We start from the raw sequence: 26,600 nt of genomic DNA on the forward strand, positions 1-26,600 counted from the left end.
CTATTTCTGTGTCTGTCTGTCATGACAGACACACTTTGGGGTCGAAAGAAAATCTTCACGCTTGTATGTCAAGCCCTTGTTTATGCTGTGCCTCCATTTAGGTACCTCCTTCCCATGCTGTGCGAACACCTACGTGTCCCCTCGGGCTGTGGAACCATCATGTTTTGGGAGACCACGGAGAAGAATAATGCGTATTTAATTTACAAAAACCTCCATGTATAGTTAAGGCTGCAGTATTAAAATGTTAGATGGCACTTGAATGTAGCCCAGCGTGAGGAAGCGTGGCTCTACCTGTTGGTGTGATGGTAGCTGAAGCAAGAAAGGGCTGTGGGCAGCGCGTGTGTTCCCCGGGCAATGCAGCTCTCAGGAGTGAAATACCAGAGCACTGCCTGGTGGGTCAGTGCCCTGTGGAAAGAACTTGAACCAAACAACCTGGAAGGCAGGAGAGGGCCCTCTGGCTCTTCGACAGCTGTCCAAGAGCCAGCTTTGGCACCCCTTGCAAATATAGCTCTTTTGTGTGTTGCCACCTGGGGACGAGTGCCGGAGAGAAGAGAACGGATAACAGAGGAAAAGCAGTAGTGGGAAAGCTGTCAACAGTGTGTGAACAATGTCCCCAGGTGTCTCATGAAAGGAGTAATAAGGGAGGGGGGAAATAATCTTGCAGAGTTGAATGGTTTCTTTCAATTTGCAAACTTCTCTCTGTGACAGTTTCTTTAACGCAGCACGTGTTTATCAAAGATTAACACCGAAAAGCCAGTAATTTGTTTTTGTTCAGCAAATCATATTTTCTTCATAAAGTAAATGCCGTGTGGATATTTTTAGCATTATGTAGGTTTTTTCCTTGATGATAACCTCAGACAAAACTAATCAAATCTCATGCTTTGGGGATTAATCTGATTTCCTGCAAGGGTACGGATAGAATTTATTTTGTCTTCCGTACCACTATACAGGTTTTACTGTGAGAGTGGATTATGGCTTCTCCTCCCCCTAAAGCACCAGGCTTTCATCCTCACCAAAACCATAGCAAACACTGCTCATGGCTGAACAGTGGTCTTCAGCAGCAAACTGCCAGCACAAACCTAAATGTTTGGTGCAGACGGGTAAGAAAAATAGACCTGCAGACGTAAACAATGTGGGGGTTAGGTATGATTATCCTGGCCAATATTACTAGTGACAACACAAGGATTTAAGGAAACATTGTAATTGTACTGGGGGTCTGGGGAGGCTGGTGTGCAAGAGAGAAGGACACAGGTCATAACAGAAAGCTTTAAAGCTCTAAGTCTTGTTCTCTCATTTGCCAGAGATTTCCTTCTGACCTTGATTGAAGCACTTGCAGTCCATATGTTACTGGTCTGTTTTTGTTTTTTTTTTTTTTAATTTTAAGGTCTGATCTGTGACTTCTCTGTGGCTCACTAGTCAAAATGCCGAAGTATTGTGAGGCAAATATTTCCCTGTCCTGCAGGGTGAATGTTACCATGAGGTGATGGAGCCCAAGTAAGAGAGAGGAGGGAGAGCTGGTGCCCAGCACGGCTGCCTCCAGTTGCAAACGCTGTCGTGGGTGGGCTCTGCAGGTTGTGTTTGCTCTGTGGAAAGTGGGCACTTCTGTGGTGCAGAGCTCCCCACATGTGAATCACCACAGGGTTGTGCCCTAGCTTGGGACCCAGAGCAGGGATAGCCATGGCTGCACATTTCACCAGTCCTGGCTCCAGCCCCAAAGTGGCAACAGATAGGTGCAGTTTACCTTACTGCACTTCTATCACTTTAAAAACTTCAACAGACTTCAGGGCAAGGAATCAGCCCGATCAAATTCTGTACTAATACATATGATTTCTAAAGAAATAAAAATAAATTTTTCACCACTACTCTGCATTTCTGGTAAGCCAGGTCCCCTCAAAAGCACAGGCACCTCTCAAGGCATCTCCCTGTCCCTCTGACCATCCCCAGGGTCTCACAGCATGAGCACCGGTGTTCCCCCTCTCCCCTGTGAATATGTATATACATACTTCTACAAATACACACTTGGAGACTACAAAAGCAGCAAATGTGATAATGTGATCCAACTGTTTGGTGCTAGGCTAGAAAGAAGTATTTTTCTGCCATTATGTGAAAATTTAGCGTGACTGGAACAGAGTCTGCATTTGATTAGGCAATTTAAGAAATGGAAGAGACTTCATACTGTAGGGCAGTGCTGCGAAACAATTGCTCGGAACATGTTCTAAAATTGGTTTGCTTTCACCAGATTTCCATGTGTTTCTGCACGACATCTCAAATGAAAGTATGGGCAGTCACGTGGCAAGTGACAACATTTTGGTATTATGGTAAATCAAAGCAGCAGTTTAAACAATTACTCCAAATCCTGAGAAGACTTTGAGATTTAAAAAACAAACAAAAAAAACCCCCAAGAAAACAAAACTATTTACTGTCAGCCTGGGAAACACATTTCATAACACATCCTTTCACTGGTGTAGTTAATCTTTAATCGTAACAAGAGAATAGTAATTGTTAACTTTGAGCTCCAGGTTCCTCCAGGTTTTCATGCCTGTGTTTTGTACATGTAATTGATTGTGCCTAGGACAGGGGCAGAGCACATGCTTTGCATATACAAATAGGTGACTGGGTGGCCAGCTACCAGATTTGTCCGTGCAGAAAAACCAAGCCTAGTTAAAAGCATGTTGTTCCCCAGTCTGTGTAGGCAGTATTCTTGCAGGCAAGGCTGGCTGACCATTCCAGCCCTGAGAATGGCATACTGAGAATACCAGCACAGTGTTTAAGGTCTCTCATGTGCTTCTTGCCCATTGAGTCTTCTCCTGTCTCTCCCTTTGCATTTTCCGCAGCCATTTACTTCTCTCCAAAGTGAGAGCAGTGACATGCAGCAGCCTTTTCCCCAGCAGCAGCAGCTCCAGCCAGCAATGCTCCAGCGAGGCACAGTGATGAGATGCTGGAGGGGTGTTTGTAGCACGGGAGAGCAGTGGGTGGAAAGAAGTGATGCTTTCTGGAGTGAGGTTGACAGCAACATTGTCTGAGGCACAGCCTGTTGAACAGCAGATGTGCCCTTTCCACAGTGCAAATCCCTTTTTTCTTCATCTGCCTTGCTTGTTGGGGCATATTCCTACCCCCAAACCTGCCTTCTATTTCAAAACATCCCATTCACTTCATCCAGTAGGCAAATGCTGACCTCCTGGGCTCCATCCAGGACTCAAATGGGCAGCACTTATCTCAGGATCAGGGCTGCAGCCCTGCTCAGGGGGAAGGCTGCTTAGACTGCTTTGTGCAGGGCTGGGAGACAGCAGGGCTGGCAGACAGCAGGCCCGGGGTGCTGCCAGCAGCTCCCTTGGCTCTGGCGTCAGCTGGACTTGTGCAAGTTGTGCCTGAGACCTTCATTATGTCCTCACCTTCAAATACTGGTTTATACCTGTCTCAGAGTTGCCTTATCAGATGATGCCTAATCACGCTGAAATGAGTGGCAGTTTTGCTATGTAAATCATGTTCTGCAGGCTTCCAGGAAGAACACTGACTTCCTTCACTTAAGCACTCACCCACATTTGTAGCCAACCCTCCCAGAGGGAGGAAAAGTGGGTTTTAGGCTTTTGTTTCAGGCCAAGGGGAGGCAGTTTGAGTGTTACTGAACGTATGTCCAAGCCTGTATGTGCTACTGTAGGTAATTAGGTCTCTGCCATTATGGCTTAAGGGTTCTCTCTACTTTTCAGGATAAAAGTATTTTGGTCTAATACACACTAATCAAAAGCATCAGACACCTCTGACGCAGCTGGGAGCTGGGGGTGCTCAGGACTTCACCCTGATGAGCCACAGCTGCTCTCCCCAGCAAGGTGGCTTTGCTTTGCTCTGGTTGGGGTCAGGGCAGGGGTGGGAGTTCCTGCTTCCAGAGCTGCCCATGGCCAGGAATTAATGGAGGATCAGGGCCAAGAGTGTGGAACAAATGTCACTGTACTGACATTCTCTGCACCAGTTCGCAGACACTTCGACAAATAAATTTAATATATCCTAGGGCAGTCCCAGTTGGGCATGAGCAGTTTGAATTAATGAAATGCAGGTCTGCTAAAATGGTGAATCCAGAGCCCTGCTTAAGTTAAAGCACCTTGCACTCCATCACCAATAGCCCAACCCTGGCAAACTTGCAAGGAAAGCATGTCCTGCAGAGCTTTGCAAAACAGAACAGATCTGACCATAGATGTGAGCTGAAGTCAAAGGTTGGTTTCAGGTGCAGGACTTTCGTGTTAATCCTTATAAGGGAAGCTAGTTAACATTCAGTCTCAAAAATTAACTTAAAATAACCATAATTGAGGCAATCACTTACAGTTTGCTCAGCATTTTATTTCCTTTCCTGCTGGAACTATCTGGTGTTCAAGTAAATTTTTGATCACAGGAGAATTTAGCCCTCAAAGTGCTTCTAATCAACCACCAAACACTTGCATCATTAAAAGTCACCGCATCCATTTTGCAAGTTCTGTCAGCTCCTTCTAGAGCAAGAGGGGTGCGCTTGCTGCAACGTTCAAAGCCTGCAAACAACTGAAGTGTAGCTGGCAGTGCCATAAGCCAATTAAGATGAAAGCTGTGATACTCAGTGGTAGGGTTTCATCACTTTAATACTAAACTATCTTTTTTTACTTAGGCATAGATCAAGAGGTGTTAATGCAGAATCCTTAAAAGAAGTCAAGTATTATCTTAAAATAACAGACCTGTTATTTGCACTTTCATGCTCAATTAATATCTCAGCCCTAAATATCCTAAATTTTTTCTCCAGAGCTGCAGACTTTAAAGTTGTTAGAAAAAGTAAGGATGGCTGCATACTGCAAGTTTACATTTGGGTGTACCTTTATAGGACAGAAAGAGTTTTTGTCACCTATTTATCATACAAAATCATGCTTCATGTTCCTAAAAGGGACTACAAGAATTAAGTACCTTTCTTTCATTATAGCCACAAATATTTTCCTGTTATTTGATAATTAGCTGAAACAATCTGTCACCAAATTCCTCAACATGGATTTATCACATCATAGAGAATCTCTAAGATTTGAATGTACAGTAAACCTCTGTGTCAGGCATTGCCTTGAGGAACTTTATTGAAGTCAGCCTTCATTAGAAGAAATACATACTGGAATGACATTAAAAAGAATTGTAAAGAAAATCGCACTTGCATTGATGCTGGCTGTTGTATCCCTGTTTTGGGAGGACTTACCACGCTTTTGCATGCAACACAATTGCATCACTGGAAAACCTATGTATAGATATGACCTAAAATGGGAATCTAATCCCCTGCCTTTCCTATCAGAAATACTGATACAGATTTTTAAGGCAAATGTTGCATTGTATGTGGAATACTTTCTGGCTTGTAAGCAAATGACTCATCATACACATTTCACACAGTTAAGACATAGAAAAAAAAGACCAAGACCAAAAAATAGAGATGGGGAAAAGAATTGTTGGCTCTCCCTCTAGAGTTCAAGGCGCCAGATCCTGGGCCATGCTGGTCTTATATTTTGACTCAGATGTACAAAAAGGCTTCATTTTCATATTTTGATCACCAAAACACCCCAGTGTGTGGCTCTGCTCTGAAGTTATTTTATTCCAGTCACAGCAGGGGTTAGGTGCTATTCTGAGTGAATGTTCAGGTGCACCTGTGGTTGCCAATGGGTACATTTCTACAAGTCTAGGGCACCCCTGAAGGCAACCTGTACCACCTTCGTGTATTGTCTTGTGAATGTTTTATCTTCTGAAAAGATTGACCTGGTTGCCAAAATGAAACTGAGCAACACCCTTCCTTTCTGTACTCTGTGCTCACTGGTGAGCTGTGTTCCCCCTGCAGCTGGCTCAAGGAGTTGAACTTCTCCCACCTGGCAGCAGTTACCATCAGCAGGTAAACTCAGGTGCAAATCCTCAGCCCCCTAAAGTGGAGTCACTGCCAGCAGGCTTTTAACTTCACGAAGCCCAGAATTTGAACCATACCCTTTTCAGGTAGTGTTTTTTAACTGCTATTAGTAGACCATAAGTGATTTGTACATCAAAAGATAATCCCTGAGGCTGTAGTAAACAAGATTTTTAACCTTTCTACACTAGGCCTTTGCATCCAGAAAAAAGGGGAGAGGTGCTAAACACAAGAAAGTTCCTATTCAGCCTTTATTTGTTTGCAGGTGGAATCTGTGACTTGCTCTAGCCTGGCCAACAGATCTTTGTTGCTCGAGTGTTCTTCTGGTTAAAGAGCTTCAAGGCACTGCTTTGGCCAGGGGCTCAGTGCCCTGAAACCACTGTCCAAGGGTGCCCTGTTGCCCTCAGCAGGGCTTGTGTCAGAGGCTCAGTGGAAGTTGCTGGGTATTGCATGGGATCAGCTTTGCTCTGCATCAGGAACTGAAGTCTCAGCTGTAGGCCCTGAGAAACTTGTTGAGCATCTGTGAACAAGCAGCAGCAAAAGATTGTTTTGTTTTGTTTTACCTTATTATTAGAGTGGTTTCATGCTCAAAATTTCAGAAGGTACCATCTGAGAAAGACACTAGTCAGTGCCCTTGCACTAATTAGTGCCCTCAGGGAGCCATTTGCATGCAGGAAGAAACAGAGGACAGCAGGGATTTCCTGACGTGTCCAAGTCCAGTCAGTGGGGATTGTGGGAAACCACATGGACATAAATTCACTAAACTCAGCATATTGCTAATCAATTCTGCCTGTCCCCCTTCAGCGCTAGGGCCAGCTTGTACTTCCAAGCACAGAGGGTCTCACCTAACAGCCTCAGTCTGGTGGAGGAGGAGGGTGATGTGGTCATTTACCCAGCTTTTATTATTGCACACCTTTCCTCCATTCCTTGCCAAACTCCCCACAAGTGAGCTGACTTTTAGGATGTATCTTTTGTTCTGACCTGTCTTGAACTTGAGGCTGGGTTTGCTGTACTGCACTCCTGTCTGTGCTTAGCATTTTGAGAAGCATTTATTGTGTTAAGGAGATTTTAAAGAATTTTTTCTTTTCAGTAAGTAGAAGATATTGCATCAGTCTGGTTTGAAGCCATTTTATATGTTGCTTCTCCCCAGCTGGCTGAATGCCCTTTCCCTTCCCCCTTCTCTTTTACGTGGCAGTGCACGGAAAGATGATTGATGGAGCGTCACCAGCACGTTGTCAAAGGCTGGAGTAGATTAATGGGCAAGAAACACCAGCCTGTTCGCCTTCATGTGTGATTGTTTGAAGGCAGGCTCATATTTTAACAGAAATTATATCCTGCTTCTCCGGATTCCCCCAATCAGGAATTGAAGGATGGGATTTCTATCTGAGATTGAAAGGTGGTGGCCACAAAGAGCCAGTTTATTACTTGGGACAACTGCCTGCCTCCCATTTGACCAACACCATCTCCCTGAGGCCTGTTTCAGGCAAGTTGCTCACCTCCTTAACAAGGTGGATTTTTGCCACCAGTTAACATTTACACCTCTAGTTCCTTCTCCTTGCAACACAACTCATTATGGCATAGGCCACATGGCCGGGGGAGCTCTGATCTGTAAGAGCTTCTCACCTGAGGGACACTGGTCAGTGCCCGTGCTGCAGGGAAGGAGCACATCTGACCCCGAGCAGTCCAGAACCTTTGAAAAGCCTTTTGTGGTGGCTGGCCTTGGTCACAGATTCAGCTTTGATCTGTGCCTCAATTGCCCAGCTGCAAAACAAGGATAGCAATATGGTAATGTCCAAACATTGCACTTGCCATGGATTGTTTTCCAGCAGAAATGCTAGGAATGCAATTTATAAGAGAAATTAATCAAAGACTGGGCTGAATCCTGGCGGGGGAAAATAATCAAACCCGGAGTATGAATGTTTTCTGCATTTTCTTGAAGGTAGACATCGCCAGCATTTTGTAATCAGCTATTCCAGGCCTAACAGATATTTCAGCATTGTTATTTGTAGTGCCCAGTAGTGGCCTCCACTGAAAGGTTTGAATGTGGCAGGAATTACGTCTTTCACACCAGCCTATCTGTGTCTACCAGAAGGCTACACCTGGCTGTCATAAACCCCTGCTCCGAGGGCTAGAGGGAGCCCATTTTTCTGATTATCCAGGAAACAGCTGTTCTTCCCAGTTTATTCTCTCTTCAGTGGTTCTGATCCCAAGCCTGTGTCCAACCAGATAAAAGCTGCATTTAAGAGCCTCTTGAAGCAGGTGCATTTTCTTTTCAGATGTAGCTGGAAATCAGAGCTACTGTTAATATTCTTGTAATAATTTTCCAAGCAAAATAATAAAGAAATCTGTACTTCTTGCCTGGCTGGTGAGAAGTGATTACCTGTGGTTTGCTAATCCAGTGCAGCTCTCCGGCTGCTTTTCTGTCTTGTCATGACAAGGGTCTGTGCTTCATGTAGGTATTTTCTTTGATAGAGATTTGTGACAGATGATGTTTAGTTAGAAAAGCTTGCCGAACGTAACTATTCCTGCCCTGTATGTTCTCAGAGTTCATCTCTGGAGTATCCTGCGATGTTTGAGGGTATTTTGGGGAAGGCATAAATGTGAGTTTGTTGCTGATCTGAATGCAGCCTCTGAGGAAACACATCCTGTGGATTTACAATTACAGAACCTCACATTCTTTTAGGGAGTTTGATATCCCACCTGAAATTTGAATCTGTTCAAGAGAACTGATACTGTCTTTGCTTACCTGGCATTTCAGTTGTTTCCTGTTTGCTTTTGTGACAGTTTGCTGTGTATTGGCCATGATAATCGTGACCTAAAAACAAGTTGCCCTTTGACAGTTGTGACCTAAAAACAAAAACAAATTGCCCTTTCCTCTGCAGCCATTTCCTGAAGTCCAGAAATCAGTATCTGCCTGTGTAAGGCAGGTTACACGGAAGTTTTGTAATTGTCCCAATAAATGCTTCCCAGATGGGACATGGGAAGGAAAAAGAATTGTGAAAAAGAAACTTCCTGTTACATGCCCGTGCTTGGTACAGGTGGAACTTGTAGAGTTTGCAATTTGAAGCCAGGCCGGGGTCTCTTTGAGTCATGATGTGGGCCAGAAGCAGCCTCATCTTCTATGCTAACTGCGGCCTACATGTCTGGGAGAGCTTCTTGCTCTTTGGCAATTTGTATTCATTTGTTCTCCAAGAAAACAAGGCTGCAGGGAGGACTTTTACTAAGCACCTTATAGATGTTACTGCACACCGACTCAACGTGCAGTTTATGTGTCTCCCCTTTCTCTTTCACTGGAAAAGGAGTGGGTTGGATATTTGGAGCCTGCTTTTCCTTACAAAAGGACCAAAAAAAAAAGACCGTGTAAGCATTAATGATTTGTTATTGTGTCTGGGAGCCACAGTGCTGCAGGACTTTACTCTAATGGTGCTTTCACAAGAAAGAACTAATTTGACTAACTTTATTAATTCCAGTTTGTTTTAAGTTTGCTCATTAGTAATTTAACGCAAGATGCTTCAGCTGAAGAGGCCATGTCAGGACAAGGAAGAGCAGAGGGAAAGTGCCAGGAATCATTAGTGTTTATTAACCACTGCACTCATCAATCCTGACTAAGAGCACAGCCCATTCGTTCTGGACTGGTGGACTGAGATACAGAAATATCATTAACAGTGGAAAATGCTTCTTTCCAGGTCAGTCTGTGATGGGCAGGCATCCAGACAACACCCCCGCCCCCATCCCCAAATGTTCCCAGCCTTTCAGCTGGTCTCCTCACAGTCCAGCCTGAACTGACGGCTCAGCAGCCCCTGGAAGGAGGAAGCCCTGCCCCAGCCATAGTATCAATTAACAAATACAGCATTTTTGTCCCCTGTAAGCATTACTGAAAGGTTAAGTGTTGTTATGAAGGGGTTTTTTTAATTGCTTTTCAGATTATTGAATGATTAATACTTCTGTGCTTTGCTGGGTAGGTCTGGCACTTAGTGTTGGCAAAGTGTTCTTCTCACTGAAAGTCTTGAAACATTAAAATGGAAAGGTTTCTCCTTTTTTTTTTTCTGTTTAGACAAAGCATTTAATAACCAATTTCAGCAACTGCAAGGCACTGAGCTGATGACTCAGAGCTCTGACCTGTGAATCGGGGCTGAATGAATGCCTCCAAAAGGTTGGAGGAGGGAATAATACTACATTTGCCAGGTTTCTAATGAGAAATATGACCCCTGCCCAGTCCACTTGCAGTCATTAAGGATTACATTTCACTTTGTGATGTGTTTTCTTGCATCCTACCCAAATTGCAACTTGAGTAGTTACATTCTGCTCACTGAAATATTCCTGTGGTTTAATTGAAGAAGTTATGTTTCCCTTCCCCTCTTAAAAGCTTTGTTGTATAATGTTGTGGTGCTGTCATGATCTGTGCTGTCTAATCTGCAGCGCACACACACACACAACCCCCAGGTGAAAGCCCCTGAAGCCTTCAACAGTAGCAAATGAGGGGGAAAAGTGGCATCTTGGGAAGGTGGTTCAACATTGCATCCCCATTTGAGTCCCTTGCCACCCTTGTGAAGTGTGTGACAACGCTGTCACACTGCAGGGGCAGCAGTTTGCATTTACTTTGCACGGGTGTAAGTCACAGCACAAGGCAAAGCTTCAGGTGCCTGGCCCTTGGCATCAGGGCTGGGACAGTGGGCACGTTGGACTTAGTACTGGGATGGCACAGCCTGGAAACAAGCAATGGCATTAAAACACAGCGTGGATGCTCAGACACATTGTGTGTGTCACGACGTTTTGTGGATGAGATTTAGGTACTTCATGGGAAAAGGGTTTGTGTTGGATGACATTCAGTGATTAAGGGGATGGAAAGAGATTGCAGTTTAATTAAAATTCTAATCCCAAGTTTGACAATTTTTCTTGCCAGGTCAGCAGCCTGCATGTTCTATTTCTGATTCTGTGAATTAAATGGGCTGACAGTCGTCAGCTTCTTTGGAAATGCCCATAAATCCAGCTAAAAATTAGCGCCCATCAATACGTTTCGGAGCAGCTTCGAGCAGGGCTGTGTCCCACAGCAGTTCCCATCGTGTGCAGCGCTGCCGATGCTCAAACACAAAGCACACCCGTGTTGGCAGGAGGGAGCGGTGCCGTGTCCGTGCTGCTGCTGCAGCCTCCCCGCTGTGTCCGTTCGCAGGTAGCTGAGCCGTGCTGCCGCCAAGGCCGCGCTCCCCCGGGCCCCGCCATGAGGCTCCCCGCGCTCTGTGCCCTGGTGACGCTGCTGCTGAGCCTGTCCCGCTGCCGCGCCGGCAGCTTCCCCGAGGACGAGGACCCCATTAACGTCGTGGACTACCACTGTGAGTGAATCTGCAAGTGCTGCTAAACACCAGGGGGAAAAGTTCTAATGGGATTTTTTTTTTTTTTTTTTTTACCTTTGTCCCCCCCCCCCCCCAACCCCCCACCATGGGAAGTTAAAAAACAAAATCTGATTCCTTTCAAATTGAAATGTGTTTACTGGCTTTGTATCTTTAATAGAACACTTAATCATTTTCTTAAAAAAGCAATCAGAAATACAGCAATAACTTCAGGAAAAAGAACATTTGCTGACATTAGCCATCTTTTCCTCATTTATATTCAAGACATTACTCAAGGAATTTAGTTTAAACCCTTCTACACCTAGTATATACAGCTAATCAATGCCATATATTGATTCTTTAGCTCTATAATCCTGAGTGATGGTGTAGCCCATTTTTACTTGCAGATTCAAGGCAATATCCAGTATTTAGAGGACGCCCTTCAGGCAATGAATCTCAGCACAGACTGGACTTCCAACTAATGTTGAAAATTCGAGACACACTTTATATCACTGGCAGGTAATTTTCCTTCACTCAGTTCATTAGATTAAAATTCTTTTCTCTTCTGGTTTTGCATTTATGTGTAAAATTCATTTAGAAAAATATGCGGAATATGATAAAAATTAGAATTGGGGCAGGACTTCCCAGAGAAATATACCATATCTATGGCCAGTGCATGAAAATTGGATTTGAAGGCTGCAGTTACTGTAGTTAAGCTAAAACCAATGATCAAATGCTCTTTTCCGTCTTTTATATTACTGCCCTGCCTGATAAAAACCTCTCCTGATCATTTTAAACTTGGACTGACACGTCAGGGCTGTAGGAAGTGAGGATAACACACTTGCATATTTACAGCCCAGGTTAGTCCTCAGCAGAATGGGCAGACAGGGATGGACTGCTGGACACTGCAGGTACTCTCTCAGGACCACACCAATAAAAATCAAAACCAGCCCGTGTTGCACATGAACAACCTTCTCCCATTTGCATTAAACACAGAAAATCCCTAAGCATTTCATAGAAGTTGCTGGTCTAACACAACATTTTGAAAATAGATTTAGTTTACCAAATAAAAGAGCACAGAATTACTGAATTTCCTGTTCTCTTTTTACTCTGCAAACAGGGACCAGGTTTATACTGTAAACTTAAATGAAGTTCCAAAATCAGAAGTTACCCCAAGCAAGGTGAGTAGATGCATGCTGGAAAGGGAGAGGTGTGTCCTTTGGTTTTAATGGTTTTTTAAAAGAATTTTCTGTGGCAAGGAATTAAAATGTTCCTTTTTGGTCTGCTTTGACAGAAATTAACATGGAGATCAAAGCAGCAGGACAGAGAGAACTGTGCTATGAAAGGCAAACATAAAGTAAGTCTAGCACATTACAGAAAAACGACACTAGTATTTATTATATACATGGAGTTTGTGATTAATACATCTTACTCTCTTTTCAGGATGAATGCCATAACTTCATTAAAGTCTTTGTTCCAAGAAATGATGAGATGGTGTTTGTCTGTGGAACAAATGCATTTAACCCTATGTGCAGATACTATCGGGTAAGAGTATTGAAGATGCCATTAATCCGTTACTGGTTTTGCTTGCACTGGTTATGCCATAGCAAATACATCCAGTGTGACTGGAGAGTGCTTCAAGGTGAAATAAAAACAGACAGAAGCCAATGTGCTGAATTAAGTTTTGTGGAAAGACAATGTTATGCTTTTGTGCCAGTGCACAAAATAGAAATGACACTATCACCCATTTATTTTTCTTCTCTAGTTGAATACATTAGAGTATGATGGGGAGGAAATTAGTGGTTTGGCAAGATGCCCATTTGATGCCAGACAAACCAATGTCGCCCTCTTTGCTGGTAAGAACTTTTACTTGTAATGAGTCTAAATGATTAATGACACCAAAGGAGACACAGAGCTTTTAAAGCAAGCACAGGAAAGCTAAAGGTGTCATGGTGCCCCTGCTCTTAAATTTTTTAAAGGGCCTCCAAAGGATTAGAAGCTGACCTGTTAATAAATAGGTTACAGCAATCTGGGGAAGTGTGACAGTGAAGAAATGGGGAAAATACAGGCTAGTCAGAATTCTCTAGATTATTAAAAGGCCTCTTAATACCATGTTTTCAACTTCTGTTTTAGATGGAAAATTGTATTCAGCAACAGTAGCAGATTTCCTGGCAAGCGATGCTGTTATTTATCGCAGCATGGGGGATGGATCTGCCTTAAGAACAATAAAGTATGATTCCAAATGGATAAAAGGTAATTTGGGGAGTATTTTCCCATACATATGGCAAATGCAATTTCAGTGGCACAGAAGGTCAGGTAATTCACAGCCAGCCTGGTTTACACATATGCTACACTGTCAGCATGTATGAGGCTTTTGGAATAGTATAATTACACTTAAAAAGCTGCATAATGCCCAAAAAAAAAAGACTACATTTTTGTTAAATGCTTCAATGAATGAATTTGCAGTAACAAATACCTTAACTGAAGTACAGTTTCTGTGCGGCCTTTAGCCAATGCCAAAGACTTCAAGTTCATTTAAACTCCAGTGCACCTGTATTTGGACATCCTAAAGTATCTGGAAGACTGGAGCTCACATTGGCTGGTATGGACCTGGGGAGGAGCTGCCAACTCTCACAGTGTCGTGCGCCCACTGAGCAGTTCTTTGAAGTAACTTCTCCTTGCTCTTTCTTACAGAACCACACTTCCTCCATGCCATAGAATATGGGAACTACGTTTATTTCTTCTTCCGAGAAATTGCTGTTGAGCACAACACTTTAGGCAAGGTCGGTATCGTCAGCGTGAGCGTTGAGTCACAGCAGAAAGAGCTCATCCCAAAACAGCATCAGAAACTAGCACAGTTCATACTATGAAGGAGGTACTAGGAGAAAGCTTGCACAGTTTTCCCATCATAATTTACAGGGAGTGGAGATAAAGAGAACTAGAGCAGTGCATTGTTCAACCAAAAAGCTGTTCCTGTTCTCCAGGCCTCACTGTTAGTGAGCTCGCTACAGGTATCTTTCAATGTGCTGTTGCCTTAGTGCTGCTGTTGCCTTAACTCTTGTGGCGAGTAATGGAAAAGCTGAGGGTGTTTTCATGCTTATTAAAGAAACAAAAGAAAACAACACAAAAGGAGAGTTTCAAAGACGTTTTTCTAATGTCCCTGGATATTGAATAATTCAGTCATGCCAGTACAGAGTATAACATTCATGCCTCACCATGGAAGGATATTCTACAATAAATTATTAAATCCCTTACACATGGTTAATTAAAGTCTTTAAATCTCACTAACAACATGATTTTGAAGGCAAAAAGGGTGGGGGCAGACTGTGGAGATGCATTTGCTTGGTGATACATTAAGATGCCTGTGCACTACGAGCTGAACACCATTTGCTTTCATCTTCTCTGTGCAGATAAATGGCAGCTTCCTGTTAACAACATTATCTTGGTGTTTTATTAAGAGCTCAGAAACAAACACTGTTTCCCTTGCATCTCTCAAGCCTCTCTCCCTCTTTGTTTCTTTTTTGCCTTTCACAGGCTGTGTATTCCCGTGTGGCACGCATCTGCAAAAATGACATGGGGGGCTCCCAAAGGGTCCTGGAGAAACACTGGACATCTTTTCTGAAAGCTCGGCTCAACTGCTCAGTTCCTGGGGATTCATTCTTCTACTTTGATGTTCTGCAGTCCATCACAGATATAATAGAAATCAATGGAGTGCCCACCGTTGTCGGTGTATTCACCACACAGCTCAACAGGTGAGAGATGAGCAACCTTTCATCAAAGGCAGATCTCTGGTTTTCTCTTACACTGAGATGAGTGCCATTGTAATCTGAGTTCTTGAAACTATTTTTCGAATTTTACAGCATCCCTGGTTCAGCAGTGTGTGCTTTCAGCATGGATGACATCGAGAAAGTCTTCAAAGGGAGATTTAAAGAACAAAAGACTCCTGACTCTGTTTGGACAGCTGTACCTGAAGACAAAGTACCAAAGCCAAGGTAAAAGGTTCTTACTCATGATGTCATAACATTGTCCTTTAAAGAGCTACCTTAAATCAGCTGCACTCTTGAGTGCCTTGTTGGGTAAAACCCAAAGCAGATCTTGACACTTCAGCCATAAGGATGCTCATTAACCGGATGCCTTCTCTCATTAACTAAAATATCAAGAGGAAAACAATGTTGTTCTCATTTCAGACCTGGCTGCTGTGCAAAACACGGCCTAGCAGAGGCTTACAAAACCTCCATTGATTTCCCGGACGAAACGCTCTCCTTCATCAAATCTCACCCTTTGATGGACTCAGCTGTTCCCTCAGTCACTGAGGAGCCCTGGTTTACCAAAACACGTGTCAGGTATGACAGTTCAAAAGTAACATCTGTGAAAAGGAAAACAAAACTTGCTGTTAATGATTTGCCTTTTGGTCTCGCTAGATACAGACTGACAGCAATTGCTGTAGACCACGCCGCTGGACCCTACCAGAACTACACAGTCATATTTGTTGGCTCCGAAGCAGGAGTAGTGCTTAAAATCTTGGCAAAGACCAGGCCTTTTTCTTTGAATGACAGCGTATTACTGGAAGAGATTGAAGCATATAATCATGCAAAGTAAGTATTACCAGACCAGCTAAGCTCTTCATCTAGTCCTTGGTACCTAGCTAAAAAAGATTATGGTACACCAGCTCATTATCACCAACATCACCACTTGTTTGTCATTTCATCATGTTCCTCATGTTGAATAACCCGAAAATATTTGGTTACTTGCCATTTTGCATGGGTTGAATGAACAACCTAATTCCACTCCAGTGACGTCAGTGACACAGTCTAATTCTCCTGCAAATACGTCTGAAACATCAGAAGTGTTTGCTGATGTTAAAAAGAAATGATCTGTGCTTATCTTGAGGGTTGCTCAAGAGTGGCCAATAGTGTATAACCTGTATCTGATCATTTTAAACTTGTTTATTTTTTGGCACAAAGAATTTGGGAGTGGAAGCATTCCAATTGGACTCTGCAGGCATCCAATACAGGACTCCTCTTCTGCTCTCTCACAAAATTTATGGTGACTGAGAGAACAAAGAAAATAGATTTGGAATTTTTTTTTTCCTACATAGTTCAGCAAACTTCTCACCCAGCTGTTAGCAGGAGCCAGAAGCCAGCATTTGATAACTCAGAAGTTTGTTTAGCAATGTCTCAGCAAAGAGTAGTAGCTTACATTTGTGTATGTGAAAAATTTCTGTTCAGTAGCTACACAGACAATAAATAAAATGTTTACTGCACAAAGTACTACAGTCACTAAAGCAGTGGCCTGCCCTTGTTTTTGCTGCCCAGGTGCAATGCAGAGAGCGAGGAGGACAGAAGAGTCATTTCCCTCCAGCTGGACAGAGACCACCATGCTCTGTTCGTGGCGTTCTCCAGCTGCGTCGTTAGAATTCCCCTGAGTCGCTGTGAGCGTCACGGGTCATGTAAAAAGTACGGCTCCGTTCCTGAACTCCCCTTAAAGCAAGGGCACCGGCGTTTCTTAGGAAGGAAGTTAAAAATGCATGATTTTTTGGGGTTTTTCTCTTGCAAGGGCATGTATTGCTTCACGGGACCCGTACTGTGGCTGGTTAGACCATGAGGCATGTGGAAGAGTGACACCAGGCATGCTGTAAGTACTCCTATTTTCGTTAGCCCAGCATCTCTGACTATGCTTTACAGACCCCACGAGCTCATGCCTGTGCCACTTCCCTTGCACACAGTTACTAAATCTCTATTTTTTTAAAACTGTTTTTTTTCAGTGCACTGTATATGTAAGAGACCAGAATGCTAAATTCTGCAACCTCTGGGTGAAGACTTGCTTTCAGTAGGAGTTTTACATGTGTAGGAGGACAGGCAGACCTGTAGGAAGAGCAGTTGGAAGCAGGAAGGCAAGCGATTGCAGCATGCAAACCTGAGCAGCTCCGAGAGGACAGCAGACAGTATCCCCTCCCAGCCATGCTCATGCTCAGGGCACAGGGATTTGCAAATATGAAAGCACAGGATTCACAGTGGGAAGAGCAAGGTTGTGCCTCTGCACTGGAGCTGGGGTGCTATATATGCATACCAAAAGCATTTTGCACAAATCAAGTCTGTAATATATGGTGCACTAGCAGCTGTATCTTAAAAAGAGGCCTTTGTAGCAGGCCAGTGCAAACTTTAACTGGTATAATTGGATGGTTGTATCTAAACCCAAGAGCATGCCCAATGGAGACGACATGATGTAGCTGCCTAAAAAAAGGCTTTTTTTTTTTCTTCTATTTCCTGGCATTAGCGCACACAGAGAGTTTTAAAGCCTGACTCTCCTGTACATTTTGTACAATCCTTTGGGCCATACCCTGGCTGTTGTAGATGTTTCCATTTGCTGCTTCCAGAAAAAAAAAAAAAAAATCTCCATTTGTATCCTTACTAATACTGTTAATTGCAGGTTCTCTTTGTTTGTTTCATACAACCACAGCACTGGAGGATACGTACAAGATGTCGAATATGGCAACACAGCACAGCTTGGGGACTGCCATGGTAAGGCACAGTCACAGCTGCTCCTTTGGAATGTCTCACCATAGTCTGTGGCCACACCTCACTGTGGATGTTAAATTTCTGATGAGCTTTTCAGTAACATGATGAACACATCACCTGGTGTTACTGTGAATGTTCACAAAGCTGAGCTTTTTAGGCCTGGGTGGCAGAGTTTTTGTCTTTCCTTCACCAGTTTACAGCTATTTGGGGTCTACAGCAAAGTATTGAAGAATTTATTTTTTGTAACCAGTGATATTTTAGTTTTTATTTTCCATTACTCAGGTTTGAGATCTTTTGCTTTCTTTTCGTTACTTTTTACTGATTACTTGTTCCTTTAATTCTTTTAGAAATTTTGCCTACTACAGCTACACCAGATTACAAAATATTTGGCGACCCAACATCTGGTTAGTTTTTTTTAATTTTTTTGAATTAATGACCTTTACTTTCCTTCAGTTCAGCATTTTCAGCCCTTTTTTCCTTCCTTTTGCACAGTTGGCAATCCTCCATTTTTGTGCTTTTACTCATGTTCCCACTGATGGTAAAGATAGTCAGACTCTTCTCACTCAGCACCTCACCCTGTGTAGCCGCATGTTAACAGCTCATTATTTATTGAGACATCTTTTATTAAAGAGCCTGATTAACATAGATGACATCTTCACTGCACGAAGTCCACTAAGCTTTACTCTTGATCCCAGCCATGCGTTTGTGAATGCCCCTCTTGGTCACCTCTAGCAGATGAATGGCAGAACTTCATCATCTACCTCCTTTTCTCTTTTCCTTCTTTCCCAGCAAGCTTTTTGCACAAATACACATTTTCTAAAATGTGTATTTCGTTATTTTTGAAATGCTTTAAGTAGTTTGTGCTAATGGAAAAAAATTTAACATCACAAACTGTGTAGCTGAATGAGAAAATTGTGTAGACAAAAGTGGCTTAGAAAAACGTTGTGCATTGTTGTCACATGGACTTTTGCATCCTTTTCTCCTCCAGTGATTTTTCTAATAATGTGTTCACCCCCAGCCCCTGGTGTTCAGGGACACCCAGTGCTCCTCTGTTGAACTCAAGAGCAGAAACTGTGTTGACTTCAACAGGAGCAAGACTCAGCCCTTACTTTCCAGTCTTTACTTTTGGAACTTGGGTCTTTGCTTTCAAACTAAGGGCACATTTCTGACTGACAAACAGGAAAATAATCTATTTGTATGTTAAATTTGTAAGAGTACAACAAGAACACTATTTGTGGTTTGGTTTCTGACATTTGCACTTCTGTGACTTGACAAGAAGTAATGTTTGAGACAAATATTTTCCAGACCTATGTACCCATAATGCAAGTTAGAGACTCACTTAAGGAAACAAAACAAAACTGTCACATAGAAATGTTGCCTGGCTTCATGAGTGTTTATCAACTGAATTTTCAAAGTGATATTTTATGACACAGATACAACTTAACCGTATTTTCAAGTTCTGAATGAGTGTGCTTTTGAAGTACATTTCTCAAGTCTCATCTCAAGCCATAGACCTTCATGCCTAAACCTACTGGGACAGTGAACACAAAATACTCCAGGGTGCAAACGAGACTGTGAATTGTAAACCCAATTTGCTGAGTTTCCTCCTCTGTGCATTTTCACGTAGGCTGTGGTGGGTCTGTTCAGCAAATGTACTACAGAGGAGCCAGAATCTCTGCAGGATTGTTCCTTAGGAACCATTACAAAATAGGGGTTAAAAACATTCCTTTTATCCCCACCTGCAGAAATGGCTCATTCAGCAGTTCCTGGTATACCGTAATAGCACTAATGGAGCTGATCTGGTTTCTCAGGCATAACCTGTCATGAGTGTGTATCATTCCAAGTAACTTCTTTTTTTTTTTTTGAAGATGTTTAAAAGGCAGCCAAGTATGTTGTCTCCAGTGAAGAATATAGCAATTAAGTAGACTAAGCTGTGCTTTTCACCCCCACAGTTGCTTACTTTAACTTTTGCACTGCTTTCATGTTTGACTTCTCTGGCTTTTTGGCTAGCAGCTGTTGATGTGTAAATGTACTTTTTTCATACTTACAGTTTTGAAGTAATTGATTTTAATCAGCCACCTGTACTTCTGCAGAGTGTAGGGGGGGGGCTCACATTTTGCTCTGATATGTAACTCCCATAAAATACTATGTCCAGCTGTAGCTTAGATGTGCCATGAAACACATTAATAAAAATCTGTTTGCCACCACAGACATGGAGTTCTCCTCAGCTTCCATTACCACAATGGCAAGTATCCCAGTTATATCACCTAAAGTGATTGGTTCCTGGAAACCTAAAGTGACTGGCTCTCGGAAATTTGTAGTTCAAGATGACCCAAACACTTCTGATTATTCTGATCCATTATCAGGTGTCCCAAAGGGTAAGGCCTTACCAGGGAATACATTGCAGCTGAATGGAAACCTGATAGTCTCAGCATTGTCTAAGGCTTAAGTGTAACAGCCATGATTGTTGGGCTCTATTTTACACCCATTTCCTGTGAATATGCAGACAGTGCAATCATGTTTTTCATACCTACTTACCAAAGGACAAAGTGCTGCTTAGAGCTTATAATGGCAAACACAGGTAATAAGCTCAGCCTTTTAATCCTGGAGTGTTCCAAAACTCCCATTGAAATCAATGGCAGTTCTGGATACATTAAAAAAATTACCTTTAAGACCTATCTGCACCTCTGTTCATTGTTTTCAATCCAGTCTAATTTGGCTTAGTCTGTTTGTTAGTCCTCATTGAATGGTTGCTTCTGTTTTGGTTTTTTTTTATTTGGGTTGGGGGTGGTGGCAAAACAGAACACAAAGCAGAGCTCCGTGTGTTAAATGGGGCATATCCCAAACTCTGCTTGCCTGGAACATGTTTTTGAAGAAAAAGGGTCAGAGTAAGAATGTGCTGAATTTTTATCCTCTGGATATGAGCATCAGTTTAGAGATATCTCAGTACATACTGAGACATGCAGAGGTTTTAAGTTGAACACACAAGAAACCTATGGTGCCTGTAGTTCATCTTTCTGTAGCCATTCTTTCAGCTAAGTGAACCTTTGATTAGGCTCTTATGGCATCTTAGACTTTAATTCAATAGGACTATTGCAGTCAACCACAGAATCGAGAAGCTTCCAATCCCATAACCAGAATTTAACACAAGTCTCTGTCAGTGCACAGCACAGCAAGGTGACAGACATGTTTGCACAATTCTGTATTTACTGAAAAATCTCACCAGCCAAAAACCATTTGTGTTTTATTACCATTCACCAAAACATATCAGGTTTCCTATCAGCCATTATGGCCGTGCATTTGTCATTTTAATTTGTTGCAGTTATTTTTCATTTTGTTTTAAGTTTTTATTATCATTTGCTCCTGGTTCTAAATCACATTCTGTGTCATAGCTCTTGGTGAACTTTACTCATGTTTTCCTTCTGCTTCTGCACAGTGCCATTAAAACCTGTAACCCTGAACATTAACAATATTCAAAGGCCTTGCCTCTAACAAAAAGTGGCTCTGTTCCTTCCCTCTTGCTCTTTCATTTTAACATCTCTTGGGATAGCAACAGAATTACTTTAATTAAAAACTAACATTATCTTAGCTGCAAGATGTCTGTGGTTGCTTTAAAAAATCTAAACAAAACCAAAGGTAGCTTGTTAATACCCAGATAAAAAATTAATCAAATATTCGATTTCTTGGTCTAAGCTAAAAGTTTCTAAATTTTAACATTCTCTAATAACTTAACCTAAGTCGGTTTTATAATGTTATACAAGTATTTATGTTTGTTATTGGTAAAAATAAAATAAAAAAACCATTGCTCTAAGAGAATCACATTCTCTTCAAACTTGGACATGTATAGTAAGTGCAGGTGTGCCACTTCAGGGCTAGCAGCCTGGGAGTGGAGTAGTTCACAAGTATTACATTAGCGTGGCTATGACAATGCAGTATATATGTTACACATTTTTACACAACATTTGCATAATCCTGTCTCTCCTTTGATACTGATTTATGAGTGGGGCAGGAAAGAGAGAGAGAAATCCATCCATGAGTTATTAATTGCTGTCTGGCCCAGTAGGACCTTCTAACCTCAATTTTCCAGCAGAAATCGTTAATGTTAATAACATAAGGCCCCTATTTGTGAGCCTTAAAGGAAATTTGGGGACAGGCTAAACAAAATATAAGGAGAGAAGCTGCGACAAGCTTTCCTCATTATCAGAGAAAATGGACAGTCTTCATTTAGCCTTGTCAGTGCACACACAGCCATTTTATAATTAAATTTTATAAAATTATTTGCACTCACCAGTGGGGTAGATTGCAGGATCCTACTGAGTTATACCAATACCACAGCCAGAGCACCTACATACACTTAGTAGACACTTCCCTGAGGAAGGCTGCCGCCTTCTGAAATGTGTCAGTGTGAAATACCTGTAGATTTATGATATCCTGCCTGTCTTTTGCAGGTGTGAGGTGGGAAGTGCAATCAGGAGAGTCCAACCAAATGGTACATATGAATGTCCTAATCACTTGTGTCTTTGCCGCTTTTGTCCTGGGAGCCTTTATTGCGGGAGTGGCCGTTTACTGTTACCGGGATATATTTGTACGGAAATCCAGGAAAATCCACAAAGATGCGGAATCGGCTCAGTCCTGCACTGACTCCAGCGGCAGCTTTGCCAAACTGAACGGGCTGTTTGACAGTCCTGTCAAGGAATATCAGCAGAACATTGATTCACCCAAACTGTACACAAACCTGCTGACCAGCAGGAAGGAGTTGCCTCCAAACGGTGATACCAAGTCCATGATGATGGACCACAGGGGACAGCCTCCAGAATTAGCTGCGCTTCCAACTCCTGAATCAACACCAGTTCTTCAGCAAAAGACTCTGCAGGCTATGAAAAGTCAGTCAGACAAAGCGCATGGTAACCTCAATGCTTCACGAAAGGAAACCCCACTAAAAAGCCCTCAGTTTTTTCCTTCCAGTCCTCCACCCCACTCTCCTCTAAGTCATGGACATATTCCTAGTGCTATTGTTCTTCCCAATGCTACCCATGACTACAACACATCTTTCTCAAATTCTAATGCGCACAAGGCAGACAAAAAGGTGCAGCATATTGATCATCCACTTACAAAATCATCCAGCAAAAGAGACCACAGGAGATCTGTTGATTCCAGGAACACCCTGAATGATTTTCTGAAACACTTAAATGAAACTACTAATAATCCCAAAGCAATTATGGGAGATATTCAAGTGGCCCACCAGACTTTAATGCTGGATCCAATGGGCAATATGTCTGAGATCCCACCTAAGGTTCCCAACAGGGAGGCGTCTTTATACTCTCCACCATCGACTCTTCCGAGAAACAGTCCCACAAAACGAGTGGACGTTCCCACCACTCCTGCAGTACCAATGACCTCTTTGGAAAGGCAGAGGGGTTATCACAAAAATTCTTCACAGAGGCACTCAATATCTGCCCTTCCTAAAAACTTAAACTCACCAAATGGTGTTTTGTTATCCAGACAGCCAAGTATTAATCGTGGGGGGTACATGGCTCCCACGGCAGGCACAAAGATGGACTACATGCAAGGGACGCCTGTCAGCGTTCACCTCCAGCCTTCCTTGTCCAGGCAAAGCAGCTACACGAGCAACGGCACCCTGCCTCGCACAGGAATAAAGAGGACACCCTCCCTAAAACCCGACGTGCCACCAAAACCCTCATTCGTCCCGCAGACTACATCAGTCAGACCACTGAACAAATACAGCTACTAGGACATGTCTGTGCTAAAATGAGTGTGGCATTGACCTGTACAGGTTGTGAGATGATGTTGTGGTAGACACATGAGACAGAGACCTGCTTGTTACTAAGGAGAACAAAGTGGCCAAAGAAACTGTCTTTACTTGAGCAACATCTGTGTCTTGCCACGTAGAGCTGTAGCAAGACACCATGTTCTTGCTATGAGCAAACACAAAAAAAAAAACAAAGGAAAGTGCTGGTCATTACATTTCTTTTGTTTGGAGCTAAGGAGACATGTAGCACAACGGGGTGGGGGCTACGTTACTGTTCTAAATAGCTAAACAACAGTTGTTGGGAAAAAAACAGTAAGCAAATACTTGAAAAATGGGTTCCATTTTAGACTGCCATTAAGTGTGGTCATTCCCATTAAATGTGAACATTTTACTATGTATGCATTCACCTTGCCTCTTGCACAAATGTCAGAAAATGGTAATGTCTCAATCAATAGCTGGGTTAATAATCAATTTGCTGGAATTAAGTCTCTGGCCCAACTGTAGCATTATTATTTTTTTCTCTCCATGTGTGTGGCATTTTGTTTTTGCCACAGATAAAGCTGTGCGTGTGTGTGGATGTGTGTGTGTACTGTACACACTAGGATGTACTTAGATTCCCATTGCATCTTTTATGCTATGGAATTGTTTACATTGAGCATGACTGAACAAACAGATGACTCTGCCTTCTGCAGCCCGCTGGGTTCAGCTCGGAGCCAGCTGAGGATGAACTGCGCATCTCTGAGAGCCTTCTGAGGGCAACGCCTGGATCAAACAGTCACCCAGTCAAAGAGTGCAGACACGTTTAATTCTTCATAACTCTGTTATGCTGCTATTGATTCAGAGCTGTGCATTTCAAATCTGGTGTTTTGGGCTGGAACGGGGGAGTTTTACTGTGTTTCCACAGTGCCTCCATCCAATACCTGGCCACTGTGAACTTGAGCCCCTGTACTTCTCGCTGAGGGCAGCTAATAGTCAGTTCACTTGGCAAATGCCTGTGTAACTGGAGAAGGTCACGTTTTTGTTGCATTTAATAACGCCCTACACACTGATAGACTCTTGTCAATAAAAAAGGAGAACCATTAATTGGCCTGGCAGAAGCAGTCTGTGAAAACTCAACAGTAGTGCAATCGATTTGTTTTTGTTGTGTAAAGTAAGGTTTGTTTTTTTCCAAAGTCATGCAGGTAATGACAATATTCTGTAAATATTATGTGTGAGTTTACCTGAATCTGTGCATTTTGTGCCTTATTCATGCAAATGATAAAAGTACTAAAAAAAAAATTTAATCTGTCAAGTGTTCCCACTATAGCACATATCTCCTGAGTGCCAGTTGTAAAACCTCTCAACAGCACCCAAAAAAAAAAAGAGATAAAACACAAGAATAATTAATGGTAACTAAAGGCAGCCTACAATCCAAGAAGACAGCAGCATTAAATCACCTTACCATGATAAACATTCCACTCCAGCTCTCTGAAGGATCAAACAGTTATAATGTGAAATCAAATGAGGTTTCTAGGGTAATGGAACACCTGCTAAAGTTGTGTAAGCTATTTAGTAGGGTTTACAGTATCCACTTGCAGCTGATGTTCAACACAGATGGCTATTTTAGCTTGCAAACTACACACTACCACATTGTGTATTGAACATAACTATAGAAATAACCATGGCAGAGGAATATTCATGAATTAGTGGGACAAATAACTGCAATGGGTTTCAGAGATGGTGGAGATTTATTTTATGTGTTCAAAGGGGAGAAAAGGTTAGTCACTAAAACTGGATCTCTGTTACAAAACAAAGAATAAAGGATAGAAGTAGTCATTTTTTTCTTCTAAGGCTGTAAGGAACATTTATTTCCTGAGACCTCTGGATCCAAAAATCAATGATCTTTCTTCCTAAACACTTCTGTCTTGCAACTAAAACACTACAGATTAATAACTATTAAAATGTACTCAGTTGTCAAAAGACACAAACTGATCCGAAGTCACTTTACAAATATTAATACAGACTTGTGTGACCCGGAAGATAAATGTATGTGAACCCTGATAACCTCCTGTAACATTGTGCTGCCTTGTAGATGGTAATGTGAGTTCTCTCAGTATTTATGTTGAAATTTCTAACATTCAACCTAGTCCTTATTCTGTTAATTTAATAATAAAAGATGCTTTATCCATTTGTGCAAAGGTAAACGCAGATTGTATCTTTTTTAATGGTACGGCATAAAAAAAGTAACCCTTAAATGAAGCTGCTCTATTACTATAGAGTACTTTAACATGTATAGATATCTTGTAAACTTGTATTGTGGATGTGTAAATAATACGTTCTTTGGGTTTTTAACACCGCATGTAAAGTCAAAATAAAATATTCCCATGTACTGAGTGTGCAGTTTCATTCTTAGTGCAGATGTGGTGTGGGATTACCGTGGGGGCAAATCTCAGCTCACCTTCAGCAGCTCTCTGAGGAGGGCGCGGAGCCGGCGGCCGCTCCCCGGCCTTGCGGGGGTCAGGGTGACGCACGCCGGGGTCCCGCGTGTCCTCTTCAGCCTCGCTGAGCTGTGTGTCCCTGGGGCACAGTCAGGGGCTGCCGGCGACTTTCGGCCTCCTGAGGCAAACACAAAACATCAGAGTAACCAGCATGCAGTGGCAGAGCTGAGTACAGAGCCAGGGCTGCCCACGCAACACCGACACCGCGCACTGAATGTGATCCTTGGAGCTCCATCTGGGGTTCAGCTGGGCTCTGGTTCCTGCAAACCTTTCTTATTAAAGTTAAAAAAATACCAATTCTGTGCTAATACAGTACAGTTTTGAAAGAAGGTGGTATGTTCCTTCTACGATGTAGATTACAAAATACAGAGCTGATTCCTGGCAAAATTAATTGCAGACTCACATAGCAGGACATACTTATTAATGTTTAATAATTGAAACTCACACTTCAGGCGGACAGTTAAAGCCCAGCAGAAAAATATTTGCTGTATATTTAGTATATGCCAACATCCCACACAATTTTAAAATAATCAAGGTAATTTAGTATCAGAAAATAAACATAACATTCTTTTAATTAAAAGTTGATTTTAGATAATGGATAAAAACGATTTTTACAAGATTATG

General features: G+C 42.4%; 1 protein-coding gene across 11 annotated transcripts in view; it reads left to right on the forward strand.

Annotated features, from left to right (window-relative positions):
• The window catches only part of SEMA6D (semaphorin 6D), a 217,026-nt gene extending 191,158 nt beyond the window's left edge, over window positions 1-25,868 (forward strand). For 3 of the 11 annotated variants that reach the window (XM_019280890.3, XM_039557374.1, XM_039557370.1), the window contains 18 exons: window positions 11,055-11,214; window positions 11,619-11,730; window positions 12,332-12,392; window positions 12,506-12,568; window positions 12,655-12,756; window positions 12,977-13,067; window positions 13,345-13,464; window positions 13,906-13,994; window positions 14,746-14,963; window positions 15,072-15,203; window positions 15,399-15,554; window positions 15,633-15,806; window positions 16,527-16,667; window positions 16,768-16,845; window positions 17,641-17,732; window positions 18,077-18,133; window positions 19,940-20,107; window positions 22,178-25,868. In XM_019280890.3, the coding sequence (XP_019136435.1) occupies window positions 11,103-11,214; window positions 11,619-11,730; window positions 12,332-12,392; window positions 12,506-12,568; window positions 12,655-12,756; window positions 12,977-13,067; window positions 13,345-13,464; window positions 13,906-13,994; window positions 14,746-14,963; window positions 15,072-15,203; window positions 15,399-15,554; window positions 15,633-15,806; window positions 16,527-16,667; window positions 16,768-16,845; window positions 17,641-17,732; window positions 18,077-18,133; window positions 19,940-20,107; window positions 22,178-23,481 (3,270 nt within the window). In that variant the 5' untranslated portion in view covers window positions 11,055-11,102 and the 3' untranslated portion in view covers window positions 23,482-25,868. Of the gene's footprint in view, window positions 1-11,054; window positions 11,215-11,618; window positions 11,731-12,331; window positions 12,393-12,505; window positions 12,569-12,654; window positions 12,757-12,976; window positions 13,068-13,344; window positions 13,465-13,905; window positions 13,995-14,745; window positions 14,964-15,071; window positions 15,204-15,398; window positions 15,555-15,632; window positions 15,807-16,526; window positions 16,668-16,767; window positions 16,846-17,640; window positions 17,733-18,076; window positions 18,134-19,939; window positions 20,108-22,177 lie in introns of those variants that run through there. The other 8 variants (XM_039557371.1, XM_039557373.1, XM_039557372.1 and 5 more) reach the window with 8 other exon arrangements.
• The last annotated feature ends 732 nt before the right edge of the window (window positions 25,869-26,600 follow it).

This window comes from Corvus cornix, chromosome 10 (assembly GCF_000738735.6).
Source record: "Corvus cornix cornix isolate S_Up_H32 chromosome 10, ASM73873v5, whole genome shotgun sequence".
In the NCBI taxonomy this organism is placed as follows: Eukaryota; Metazoa; Chordata; class Aves; order Passeriformes; family Corvidae; genus Corvus; species Corvus cornix.